Source organism: Hyaena hyaena, unplaced genomic scaffold (genome assembly GCF_003009895.1).
Source record: "Hyaena hyaena isolate Hyena2069 unplaced genomic scaffold, ASM300989v1 scaffold_212, whole genome shotgun sequence".
Taxonomy (NCBI): Eukaryota; Metazoa; Chordata; class Mammalia; order Carnivora; family Hyaenidae; genus Hyaena; species Hyaena hyaena.
The window spans coordinates 782,990-796,755 of record NW_024080845.1 but is presented as its reverse complement, the minus strand read 5'-3'; the positions used below and the strand labels follow the sequence as shown (position 1 = coordinate 796,755).

The following is a 13,766-nucleotide window of genomic DNA, read 5'->3' as shown; positions in this document are numbered from 1 at the left end:
CTCAAAAATAAATAAATAAACTTAAAAAAATATGTCAAGGGGTGTCTGGGAGGGTCAGTTGGTTAAGTGTCCAACGTGAGCTCAGTTCATGATCTCATGGTTCATGGGTTTGAGCCCTGTGTCGGGCTCTGTGCTGACAGCTCAGAGCCTGGAGCCTGTCTTTGGATTCTGTGTTTCCTTCTCTCTCTGACCCTCCCCTGCTCACGCTGTCTCTATCTCTCTCTCAAAAACAAATAAAACATTAAAAATAATAAAAAATTAAAAAATATGTCAAAAAGTCAAGTATTGTCAGGCATACTTTGTACAAAAGTATACTACTGCACAAAGAGGTATCAACGATGGCAAAGCACTCATTTGTAACAATTCCATTGAATAAGAGCAATGACAATGCCATAATCAAAAAGTGATTTATGTTTAACATGACTTTTTTTGGTATTTTTGTGGTATCTGTGACCTTTCTGGAAAATTCTATCACTTCCAAAAAATAATTGTGTATTATTATAAACCCATGACATAAGAGCAGCTGAAAAGTTGTCCAGTTTCCTCTATCTAGTTCATTCTCTCATTCTTTTCCATTTAAATTCCCTACTTGAGAAAGATAACATCAAAAGGAGGAATGTGTGCCACTAAGTACAATTTATTAAATAAATAATCATTAAAGAGTGATTTGCTTTCTCACTGTTTAGTTGAGCATCTGTTTGGGCCAGTCAGTTGCTCTCATTTTGTTTTCCTCCTTGCCTTTTGCAGTACTGTTCCCCTCCAAGGGACACAGATCCTGCTTTAGCAAGGGGAAAGTGCCCTTGTAGGATCACCTGTCTCTTTGGCATTACCCACTTTATTGCACCCCTCCTACTGATGTATCAAGCCCTGCAGGTTCTAATCCTTGCTCACCTCTCCGGCTTCATAATGGCCTCTTCTTTGTATCCACATTTGCCTGCTTTGTCACTCCTACGTACGCTCTGCATCACCCTGCTTAACTGGGTGTTCAAAAGAGTGGAAGAGATCCATAGAAAAATTTACTTCTAGTATACTATCATTTCCACATGAAAATGTTACCTCAAATTCACAGATTTTATAGATGTATGATGGATACCAAGTTACATCAGCTAAGTTGTCCTTAAATGTTTTAAGACATCTTAGTGATTTAATATTTTGAGGCTATCACAGTTCATGTTTTATAATATTTATAACACACATATATTGACATGATATAGCATTAATTACTATAACCACAATAAAGCAGAGCATTGTGTCAGCATTTGCAGTGATTTTGAAGCAATTAAAGAGCATGCATTAAAAGTCCCTGAGACAACAGAAGAGATGATGGATCTGATATTTTATGTAGAAAAAGCCCGGACTACAGGGATTCAAGAGTTGATTTTACGAATCAAGGTAAGAATCTTTTAATTGCAATATTTTATTTACTTATTTGTTTGTTTCTTTATTTTAATGTTTATTTCTTGAGAGAGATAGACAGAGTGTGAGTGGGGAGGGGCAAGAGAGGGAGACAAAGAATCCGAAGCAGGCTGCAGGCTCTGAGCTGTCAGCATAGAGCCCAACATGGGGCTCGAACTCACAAACCACAAGATCATGACTTGAGCCAAAGTCGAATGCTCAACTGACTGAGCCACGCAGGTGCTCCTAATTGCAATGTTTTAAATTAGTTTTTTTTTTTTCATTGTGGAGTGTGATAAGCATTTTGGAAATGTGGAAAACGTATAGTTAAGCAGATATTTATAAAGTGCTCCTCTATGTTGCCACAGCCGAAGTCAACATATAGGATATTGTCTGTATCCCTGAAGCCCTCTGCAGGTGATTTTTCAATCATAACTGCTTCTCTCCTTCTCTCCCCTAGAAGTTTCCCCTTGGATTCTACAGTAATCACACATTTTTATTCTTTAGTTCCACCAACTGTGTGTATGTCCTCAAACAACATGGGTTTAAAATTTTTTCTTTCTGTTATAATTTCTTTTTTAATTTTTTAATTTTTTTTAAAAATTTATTTCTGAGAGAGAGAGACACAGCATGAACAGGGGAGGGTCAGAGAGAGAGGGAGACACAGAGTTTGAAACAGGCTCTAGGCTCTGAGCTAGCTGTCAGCAAAGAGCCTGACACAGGGCTCGAATCCACGAACCATGAGATCATGACCTGAGCTGAAGTCGGATACCCACTGACTGAGCCACCCAGATGCCCCCCGCTTTTTAAATTATTTTTATGTTTTATAAGTTCTACAATTAGTAGTATGCTTATGCCTTTCCCAGCATAAGATTTTATAGTCTTTCACCTGTATGGTACTCAATTCTTAGTTTAAAAATATGAAATATAACACATATACCCCAAATTGCATAAAACATAAATTGTGCAGTTTAAAATATTATGAAGTAAAATAAATAAAGAATAAAATGTTATAAAGTAAACACTCAGTAATTATCACCCAAGGAAGACATAGAACCTTGCCAGCACACTAGAAGCTCATCACGGTCTCTTTTTCCTGGATGTGAACACTATTCCTGACTTTTATAGTCATCATTTCCTTGCTCTTCTTTATAGTTTTACCATCTAAATTTGCATTCTTAATCAATGTAACTAATTTTTGTCTCACTTAGATCTTTATATAAATAGAGTCACACTGTTTCTATTCTGTCAACATTATGTTAGTAATGCCATTGTTTCTTGGCTTTCTTTCCATTGCTGTCTTACTTATATTCCTTATTATATAACCATACCAAAATTTGTTATTTTAGTTCTATTGTTCTGGGTATTTGGTTTGCTTCTACTTTTGCTATTAATAGCAATGCTGCTGAGAACATTTCTGTACATGCATCCTGGTGTATGTATATATTTGTGCATTTCTCCTAGGCATTATAACATATATTTACTTTCACCTTTACTAGCTTAAGGCAAGATTCTTATTTATTTATTTATTTATTTATTTATTTATTTATTTAAAGTTACATCCAAGTTAGCTAGCATATAGTGCTCTAATGATTTCAGGAGTAGAATCCAGTGATTCATGCCCTATGTATATAACACCCAGTGCTCATCCCTACAAGTGTCTTTCTTTATGCCCCTTACCCATTTAGCCCATCCCTCCACCCACAGCCCCTCTAGCAACCCTCAGTTTGTTCTCTATATTTAAGAATCTCTTATGTTTTGTCTCTCTCCCTGTTTTTATATTAATTTTGTTTCCCTTCCTTTATGTTCCTCTGTCTGGTATCTTAAATTCCACGTATGAATGAAGTACTTGTCTTTCTCTAATTTCACTCAACATAATACCCTCTAGTTCCATCCAAAATTCTTTTCTGAAGTAGTTCCAATTTTATACTCCTCGCGGCAGTGTATAAGAGTCCTAGTATTTTACATCCTTACTCATTCTTGCTATTTTGACATATTTTAAATTGGTTAGTCTCTTTTCTTAACTGTAGAGAACGAATTGATGGTTGCCAGAGGGAAATGGGGGGGGGGGTAAAACATGTGATGGGGATTAAGGAGTACACTTGTGATGAGCACAGGGTGATGTATGGAAGAGCTGAACCAATGTATTGTATACCTGAAACTACTAGGACACTGTGTGTTAACTGGAATTTAAATAGAAGCTTTAAAAATTTGCCAGTCTGTTGGGTGGAAATCATTGTATTTTTGATTTGTAGTTTACTTTAAACAAATGAATTTGAATACTTTCCATATGCTTATTGACCATTTGGAATTCCTCTTTTGTGAAATGCCTTTTGTGAATATACTTGGTTTTGCCTATTTTTCTTTTGGGTTTTGTGTCTTTTTCTTATTGATTTGTAATAAGTTTTTTAATCATGATAAAATATACATATATTTTATAGCAAAAATGTTTAAGCTCAGTGTAGTGGTTTTGAAGATGTTATTGATAAGTGTGTCCTTCCTTTTACTGTAATTTATTTTAACTTAAAAATTTTTTCAATATTTATTTTTGAGAGAGAGCATGTGCACGGTGGGGGAGGGGGAGAGAGAGAGGAGACAGAGGATCCAAAGGGGGCTCCCAGCTGTCAGCTCAAAGCCTGACATGGAGCTTAAACCCATGAACTGAACCATGAGGTCATGACCTCAGCCAAGGTCAGACGTTCAACTGACTTAGCCACCCAGATGCTCCTAATTTATTCTAACTTTTAAATGGTGTTTTTGTTAGAGAAGTTCTTGATTTTAATGCAAATGGAGCAAGTTTTCCTTTTTATAGCTAGTGCTTTCTGTTTCTTGTTTGAGAAATCTTTTCCTACCCAAGGTTATAAAGATTTTTTTCTTGTATCCTTTTTTAGAAGCTACTTTGTTTTGTCTTTCAGGTTCAGATATTCAGTCTTCCTAGAATCTTTTGTTTTGTTTTGTTTTGTGAATGATGTGAAGTCCATTTTAATTATCTTTCCACATAGATGAGCAATTATATATTTATCAAAGAGACTATCCCTTCTCCACTGCCATGCAGTGCCACCTCTATCCTGTATCAAGTGTCCATGGGGATGTGGAAAACAAAGGCAAAAGAAAAAACTTAAATTTCCTGGGGCAACTGGGTGGCTCAGTCGGTTAAGCATTTGACTTCAGTTCAGGTCATGACCTCACGGTTCGTGAGTTTGAGCCCCGCGTTGGGCTCTGTGCTGACAGCTAGCTCAGAGCCTGGAGCCTGCTTCAGATTCTGTATCTCCCTCTCTCTCTGACCCTTTCCTGCTCATGCTCTCTCTCTCTCTCTCTCTCTCACTCCCTCTCTTTCTCTCTCTCTCAGAATAAATAAAATATTAAAAAAAAGAAAAAAACTTAAATTTCCTTACTGCCTACAGCCCATTGACAAGTCCTTGAAACAGACAGCATGACCTTTCTCTGGGAGCTCAGCTGCCTTGATGATGACACTTGCTAAGGGCAGAGGCAATCTTATCTTAAAGTTATCCTTACCTCCAGGATCCTAGAAGTCTACTTTAACATATAAATATTCCTTTGGATACTTCCTTTTTCTCAACCCCCTGCCCCCCAAGGTATATGTTGGCAATCATACTCCAAGCATATAGCCCCCTGATATACATCTGAAGGGTCTCATGACTGAGGTTTTAGTACACAGTAATAAATGACCTTTCCTAACAGCAGTTAGCTCCTCAACATCCTGGAAACTTTATTTCCAAAATAAGCTTAGAGACTTAAGCTATTCCCAACCCCCTCCAAATTTGAAGGTATAATATAATCAGTTACTCTTCACAACCTCAGTGCAGCTCTTTTTGCCCACAGGTCCTGTCCCCATGCTTTAATAAAACCCCCTTTTTGCATCAAAGATGACTCAAGAATTCTTTCTTGGCCATTGGCTCTAAACCCTAACATTTTCCACATCACATATATATGCAGATCTATTTTTTTTTCTTCCAAGCTTTTATTTAAAGTCTAGTTAGAGGATGCCTGTGTGGCTCAGGTCGGGTTATGATTTCATGGTTTGTGAGTTTGAGTCCCACATCAGGCTCTCTGCTGTCAGCACGGAGCCTGCTTTGGATCCTCTGTCCTCCTTTCTCTCTGCTCCTCCCCTGCTCTCTCTCTCTCTCTCTCTCTCTCAAAAATAAAATAAACATTAAAAAAATAATAAAGTTCAGTAAACATACAGTGTAATATTAGTTTCAAGGTGTGGGATTTAGTGATTCATCATTTATATACAATATCCAGTGCTCATCACAGCAAGTGCCCTCCTTACTATCTATCACCCATTTAACCCATCTCCCTATCCATCTCCCATCAAACCCTCAGTTTCTTCTCTATAGTTAAGAGTCTATTTTATAGTTTGTCTCTCTCTCTTTTTTTTGCCCTATGTTCATCATGTGCAGATCTATTTTAAGACACTCTATTCTGCTCTATTGGCCTTTTGTCTATCATGGTATCAATACCACTCTGACTTAATTAATTACAATGGCTTAATTGTAATAGCAATCATATGCTTTTTTTTTTTTTCATTTAGGCCCCTGGACTTTAATTTTTTAAATATTTTAATATGAGTATATCTGACATCCAATGTTACATTAATTTTAGATGTACAACATAGTGACTCAACATTTCCTTACATTATGCTATGTTTACCACAGGTATAGCTATTGTCTTTCACCATGTAACACTCTTGTAATATCATTGACTACATTCCTTATACTGTACCTTTTATTCTCATGACTTTTACTCATTCCATAACTGGAAGTCTGTGTCTCCCAGTCCCCTCCACCCATTTGGCCCATCCCCTCACCTCTTTCCCTCTAGCAGCCATCAGTTTGTTTGTATTTATAAGTCTGATTCTAGAATAATAAGTCTTGGTACCTGGTAGAACATGCCTTCCTACTCTTCTTCACTAAGTGTCTTCCTTGTTCTTGGCCCTTTAGCCTTCTCACATAAATTGTAGAATTAGCCTATAACATTTCATAAAATAACCTTTCGGAATTTTGGTTGAGATTGCTTCAAATTGATAATAAATTTTGAGCATTAGCATCTTTCCGACATAAATTCTAGAATCAGTTTTCACATTCCACAAAATCTTTTAGGATTTTAATTAGGAATGTGTTAAACAGGGGTGCCTAGGGGGATCAGTCAATTAGGTGTCCAACTCTTGATTTTGGATCAGGTCATGATGTCAGGATTTGTGAGATTGAGCCCCACATTGGGCTCTGCGTTCTCTCCATCTGTCTCAAGTAAATAAATAAACATTTTTTAAACAAAAAAAGAATGCATTAAATAGACAGAATCGTCTCATTTACACATGGGGTCTTCCAATTCATGATATATCTTTTGTTTATTTGCCCCCTTTTTAACATCTCTCAGTATTTTACAATTTCCTCCATACATATCTTTTTTAGATATATTTTCAGGTACTTAATATCTTTTAATGTTAAGTGATATCTTTAATTTTTAAAATCTTTTTATTACTGGAATACAGAAATATAATTAATTTATAAAATAATTAATAGACTTTATTTTTTCGAATAATGTTAGATTTAAAGAAAACTTGATCAGATAGTATAGAAAGTTCCCATGTTACATAGCCCCCAGTGCTCTTCATACTCCATTTACTCATTATAAGCATCTTACACTAGTATGTTATGTGTATTAGAATGAATAAACCAGTATTGATACATTATTAACTAAGGTCCACAGGTTTTTCAGTTTTTCTTACTTTTTCCTTAATGTCATTTTCTGTTTTAGGAACCTATCTAAGCCACTATATCTAGTTGTGTTTTCTTTTTTTAAATAATTTTTTAAACATTTATTTCATGTTTAAAATGTTATTTTTGAAAGACAGAGAGAGAGTATGTGAGTGGGGGAGAGGCAAAGAGAGATGGAGACACAGAATCTAAAGTGGGCTCCAGGCTCTGTGCTGACAGCTCAGAGGCTTGATGCAGGGCTTGAACCCACAGATCATGAGATCATGACCTGAGCTAAAGTTGGTTGCTTAACCAACTGAGCTACCCAGGCACACCTCTAGTTGTGTTTTCTTGGGCTCCTCTAGCCTCTGATAGTTTCTCAGATTTGTTTTGTTTTTTAATATCCTTGATAGTGTTGAGAAGTATGGGTCAGGTATATCATAGGATGGCCCTCTGTTGGAATTCATCTGATGTTTTTCTTTAAAAAAAATTTTTTTTTAATGTCTTATTTATTTCTGAGAGAGAGAGAGTGTGTGAGCAGGGAAGGGTCAGAGAGAAAGGAAGATACAGAATCTGAAACAGGCTCCAGGCTCTGAGCTAGCTGTCACCACAGAGCCCAACATAGGGCTCGAACCCACGAACTGTAAGATCATGATCTGAGCTGAAGTTGGACACTTAACTGACTGAACCACCCAGGCGCCCCTGATGTTCTTCTCTTGATTAGACTGAGGTAGTGGGCTTTTGGAAGGAGAATCACAGAGGTTAAGTGTACACATATCACATCACATCACATCACATCATATCAAGGGTACATATTATCAACATGATAACTGTTAATGTTGACCTTGATCACTAGTCTGAAGTAGTGTTTATCAGGTCTCTCCTGTCTTTTCTCCCCTTTCTGTGATGTCCTCTCTGGAAGGAAGTCACTATATGCAACCCACTCTTCAGAATTGGAGAGTTAGGCTCTTCTCCTTTACTGTTGAGTAGCTACATAATTTATTTGAAGTCTTTCTGCATGAAGGATTGGTCTTCTTCTCCACTTACTAGTTTATTCAATTATTTATTCATATCACTATGAACTAAGGGATATTTATTTTATACTGTGTGCTATAATATAAAGTATATTGTTATATATACCTTAATATCTATCACTAAATTTTTTAATTTTTGAGGCTTCTTTTTTTTTAAAAAAAACTTTAGCTTTAAAAATGTTATATATGTTTTATTTCTATTCTTCATCTTAATAGTTGAAATTCTTTTGGAATGTCTACATAAACCATCATATAAATTGCAAATAATAAGAGTTTTGGTCCTATCCTCATAAACATTACATGTTTCCAAAACCTTGTTTATTTTCTTTGCTATGATGGACTGGCTAGGACTATAATACAGTAGTCACTTGATCCCAACCTCAAAGGGAAAGCTTTCAATATTTCAGTATTAAGTATGACATTTGGTGTGTGTGTGTGTTTTTAATAGGTACCTTTATCAGATTAGTATGCACTCTTATATTAGGTGTTATTTATTTGTTTATTTTGAGATTTCTTTTTTTCCTTTTTTAAAAAAAAATTGAGGTATAGTTGACACACAGTGTTACATCAATTTCAAGTATACAACATAGTGATTCAACAGCTCTGTACCTTGTGCTGAGCTCATAAATGTAGCTACTATATTTGCACAATACAGCACTATTACAATGCCATTGACTATACTCCCTATTCTGTACCTTTTATCTCCATAACATATTCATTCCATAACTGGAGCCTGTACCTTCCAGATTTTTTAAAATATTATAAATGGATGTCAAATTTTATAAAATTCTTTCTTTTTTGCATCTATGCTTTTTCTTCTTTAATCTATTAGTATAGTTAATTCCATAGATCAATTTTTGAAAGTTATATTTCTACATGCAATATAATATGCATTCTATACATTATCTGTATATTATATACATATATACTACATCTGTCATACCAAAAACTTATAAATTAGATCTTTGGGTCTATATTTCAATTCTTAAAAATTACATCACTGTATATGAATCAATGAAAGCTGTAGGAGGTAAAGGTGCTCAATTTCTCTACTCAGGTCAATATACTAGTTTTAAAGTTATTTTTCCCCTTTGCAAAGGGAAAAATATGTAAGAAGAACATATGCTTACTATGGCAAACAGGGTCTATCACCCTTAAACTCTTCCTGAACAATTGCTGTATGTCAGTAAGAAAGGTGGTAATGCCATTGAAGATACAAAACAAAGCAAAAGATGCTAAAATCTATGTCCCTAAAGATTCAAAATTAAATACTTAAGAATAAAAAATATAAAATTCTTAAAAAAAATTTTTTTTGATAGAGGGGTGGAAGGAGGAACAGAGAGAGAGGAAGACACAGAATCCGCAGCAGACTCCAGGCTCTGAGCTGTCAACACAGAGACCAACGCGGTGCTTGAACTCACGAACTGTGAGATCATGACCTGAGCTGAATCCAGATGCTTAACCAGCTGGGCCACCCAGGCACCCCCGAAATATAAAATTCTTTTAAGTCAAAAGTTTAAGGTGTCAAACAAAAGCTCATTTTTGATCACATTTTTCAGTCATGCACAAGGGAGACCAAGAGTACCTTTATGTTAAGTCAACTTCAAGATGAAACCGTTAGGCACACCTGGATGGCTCAGTTGGTGAGGTGTCTGACTTCACCTCAGGTCATGATCTCACAGCTCGCAAGGTGAGGTCTCTTTTTGGGCTCTGTGCTGACAGTTCAGAGCCTGGAGCCTGCTTCGGATTCTGTGCCTCCCTCTCTCTGTGCCCCTCCCCTGCTGATGCTATCTTTCTCTCAAAAATAAACATTAAAATTTTTTTTAAAAGATGAAACCTTTAAAATGTTTTATTTCCAGTATAGAAATCTACAGCTGTATGGTGTGAAGCCAAATAAATAATCCTACAGCTACTGAAATGCCCATGTGATTTGGGTGATATGAAATATCAGTTAATATTCTGAGTCAAATTAAAATTTGAAAGAGTATTAGAAGTTGTTGGTTCTTCTCTTTTCCACAATGCCTTTGTTTTCTTTCTTTTATTTTTTTAAAAATATTTTTATTTATTTCTAGGAGAGAGAGAGAGAGACAGCATGAGCAGGGGAGGGTCAGAGAGAGAGGGAGACACAGACTCTGAAATAGGCTCCAGGCTCTGAGCTGGCAGTCAGCACAGAGCCCGATGCGGGGCCCAAACCCACAAACCGCGAGATCATGACCTAAGCGAAAGTCGGACGCTTAACTGACTAAGCCACCCAGGCGCCTTTGTTTTCTATATGGTGTATTATATCTGGAGTTTCTTTTGTAGGAATCCAAACGCCGAATGAGTTACTTTTTAGATGTTTTCCTATTTCCTCCAGAAGACTTAGCTTTAAATTCAACCGTCCTTATGTGGCCTTGGAAAATTAATCCTGTCTTTGATGAAAATGATGAGGTGAATATATTTTTCAAAATGTACTTTTGTATTCTGATGTTTTAAGCACACTTATTTAATCTACCTTTAAAAAGATGTGGTTTATCTATACCATGGAATACTACATGGCAATGAGAAACAATGAAATCTGGCCATGTGTAGCAACATGGATGGACCTTGAGGGTGTTATGCTGAGCGAAATAAGTCAGGCAGAGAAGGACAAATATCATATGTTTGCACGTATAGGAGGATTAGGAGGAACTTGACGGAGGACCAAGGGGGAGAAGAAGGGCGGAAATGGTGGGGGAAAGAGAGAGAGGCAAACCATGAGAGACTCTTGAATGCTGACAAAAACTGAGGACTGATGGATGTGGGGGGGAGGGGGGGATGGGCATGAAGGAGGGTACTTTGGGGATGAGCACTGAGTGTTATGTAGAAACTAATTTGACAATAAACTATTTGTAAAAAAAATAAATAAATAAAAATAAATAAAAAAAAAAAAAAGTAACGTGTGTCAATATGAGTTTGGGGCTAGCAACATTTATGGTCCTGCAGGCTTAGGACAGGTTGTTAGGTTTAATATAGGGTCTGGTAAGAAGTGGGACTGACGTTAAAGAGGTCAGAACTATTCTAAGTTAAAAATAAAAAGAACTATTGTAAGTTAATAATAATAACAGTAAACACAGCCTTAAGTGCTTTGCACTTAGTAATTCATTTAATACTCACAAAAATCCCAGGGGCTCCCATTTCCCCCATTTCATAGATGAGAAAAATGAGTCTCAGAGAAGTTAAGTAACTTGCCTAATATCAGAATGATAAGAAGAAGCAGATGCAGAATTTTATATCAGACTGAGTATACTTTAGATTTTTGGAAAAGTTTTAGTGTAAAACAGTTTCTCCTATAGTGGGAAATGAAATGGTACAGTAATAAAAAGCATGGGCTTCAGTCAGATAACGCAAGTTCTAAAGCAGATTTTGACTTTTATGACTTTGTGACATTGGATATGCCTCTTGATTTCTTTAAGTCTAAATTTCTTCATCTCTGAAGTGAGGATGATAATAACAATAACTGTGCTAATATAAGTAACATGTTGAATAGTTCTTGACACATGGACTCTGTTAAATAAAGTATCTCACTAATATGTAAGAATTGTTGCCGTCACTTCAGAGAGCTAGGAAAAAATGTTCTGTGTGGTTTATTATTCTTTGTATTTTTATACCGGTCGGTGTGTCATTCTTGTACTCATTTTTACTTCTGTGGTGGTTTTTTATTACTACACAAAGCTCTCAGACTTCTGATTTGATAAATTTCCTTTGTAACAAAATAATTAACCTGATTAAATTGTCTCTTAAAAAGCTTATCGAGAATGCAAAACATAAAAAAGAAAATGAGTTGATAGCCAAGAGAGAGAAACTGATTTTGGAAATAGAAAAGGAATCACGCCGCATGGAAGAGTTTATGGAATTCGCAGAACTGGATCGCATGCAACAGGTGTGATGAGCACAGAAGACAGTAGCTACGACAAGCCTGTAGGTTAACGTGGGGCATGTTTGCATATACATAACAACACGGAAAAACACATGCTTGCTATGCCAAACAGGGCCTGACTCTTAGGCCTGAACTGGCACTATTTATGTGTGTTTGTTGTGACTTAGTCTTCTACCTGTAAAATAGACAGAACCATGCATTTTGCTCTGTACTCTATACCATAGTTCTGTTGTGAAGTTGACAGTTAAAGCCTTAATATAAATGCAAGGACACAGCCTATGCAATGTCATATAATCTTATTTTAATAACGTTACTTGGCTATTTCTTAAGATAAACAATTATTTGCTTTCAGTACGTGACAGATGTAAGGCAACTACAAAAACGTATTCAGGAGTCCGAAGAAGCAGTTCAGTTTATTAATAAGGAAGAGGAACTTTTCAAATGGGAATTGACAAAATATCCTGAACTGGATAAATTAAAAGTGAACATTGAGCCCTATCAGAAGTTTTTTAATTTGGTTCTCAAGTGGCAGCGAACAGAAAAACGGTAATTTCTGTTAGCATAATAAAAGTTAAGCAAATCTGGGGCACCTGGGTGGCTCAGTTGGTTGAATGTCTGAATTCAGCTCAGGTCATGGTCTCATGGTTCATGGGTTCGAGCCACGTGTCAGGTTCTGTGCTGACAGTTCAGAGCCTAGAGCCTGCTTCCGATTCTGTGTCTCCTTCTCTCTCTGCCCTTCCCTTGCTCATGCTCTCTCAAAAGTAAATAAATATTTTTTTTAAAAAAAGTTTAAGCAAATGTTATGAAAGGATTTGTAAAATGTTGCAGTGATATTTGATAATGTTGTTGGTTATGTGTTTGAAAGTAAGACATATTCATCCATTTGAAAGAGAACCAAGTATCACACAGGCAAAGTGTCAACCATTGCTAAGGTAGCACCTACCCTTACCTTAAATATAATATCTAAAGTCTCACTTGGGTTTTCCAGAATGGATTCACTTTTTTTAATGCAATTAATGAATTTGACTAATATTTCTAGAGTCAAATCTGCATTTTACTTGGCTACTCTTACTCATCCATTTACAGTCCGATATGTGTTTTAGCACACGTGGCATGGCTGAGATGATGGAGTTAATCTTCTCTCTCTACCGTCAGCTCTCCCTTTGTGATTAAGAAAAACAGCTCTTCCCCCCACAGTTGTTTCTCTTTTGAGGAGTTGAGCCTAAAGAATCTTAAGTTCCTCTTTACATTCCAGACATTTCTGAGTTTAGTATTTTTCCTTTCAATCCAGGTGGATGGATGGAGGCTTTTTGGACCTTAATGGGGAAAGCATGGAAGCTGATGTAGATGAATTTTCCCGAGAAATTTTTAAGACCCTGAAATTTTTCCAATTGAAGCATAAGAAAGAATTGCAAGAAAAAAGGAAAGCAGCAAAAAAGCGGTCTGTGGGAGAGGACAAACTTGAAGAAGAACCAAAAGAGAATCCAACTATTACTATGTGCTCCACAGTAATGGAGCAGATTAAAGTTTTTAAGGTATGAACACATTTAATGACTTTGTAGAAAGTCCTGACAGGAGCTGTTTACATCATCCAGTGCTAATGAAGAGAAAGAGAAAGATTTGGAAGCAAAACCAAAGCTGAATCTGGAAAATTTGATCTATTACTAAATCCATGCTTCATGCTTTCCTGATAAAGTCTTTGAAACCAATCCTTTCATA

The 13,766-nt window shown here is 36.2% G+C and overlaps 1 protein-coding gene across 1 annotated transcript in view; it reads left to right on the top strand.

Annotated features, from left to right (window-relative positions):
• DNAH12 (dynein axonemal heavy chain 12) overlaps nucleotides 1–13,766 on the top strand; it is a 201,915-nt gene that overhangs the window by 22,656 nt on the left and 165,493 nt on the right. The window contains exons 12-16 of the mRNA XM_039242492.1: nucleotides 1,257–1,392; nucleotides 10,454–10,579; nucleotides 11,916–12,050; nucleotides 12,400–12,593; nucleotides 13,339–13,582. Of these exons, the coding sequence (XP_039098423.1) occupies nucleotides 1,257–1,392; nucleotides 10,454–10,579; nucleotides 11,916–12,050; nucleotides 12,400–12,593; nucleotides 13,339–13,582 (835 nt within the window). The remainder of the gene's footprint in view (nucleotides 1–1,256; nucleotides 1,393–10,453; nucleotides 10,580–11,915; nucleotides 12,051–12,399; nucleotides 12,594–13,338; nucleotides 13,583–13,766) is intronic.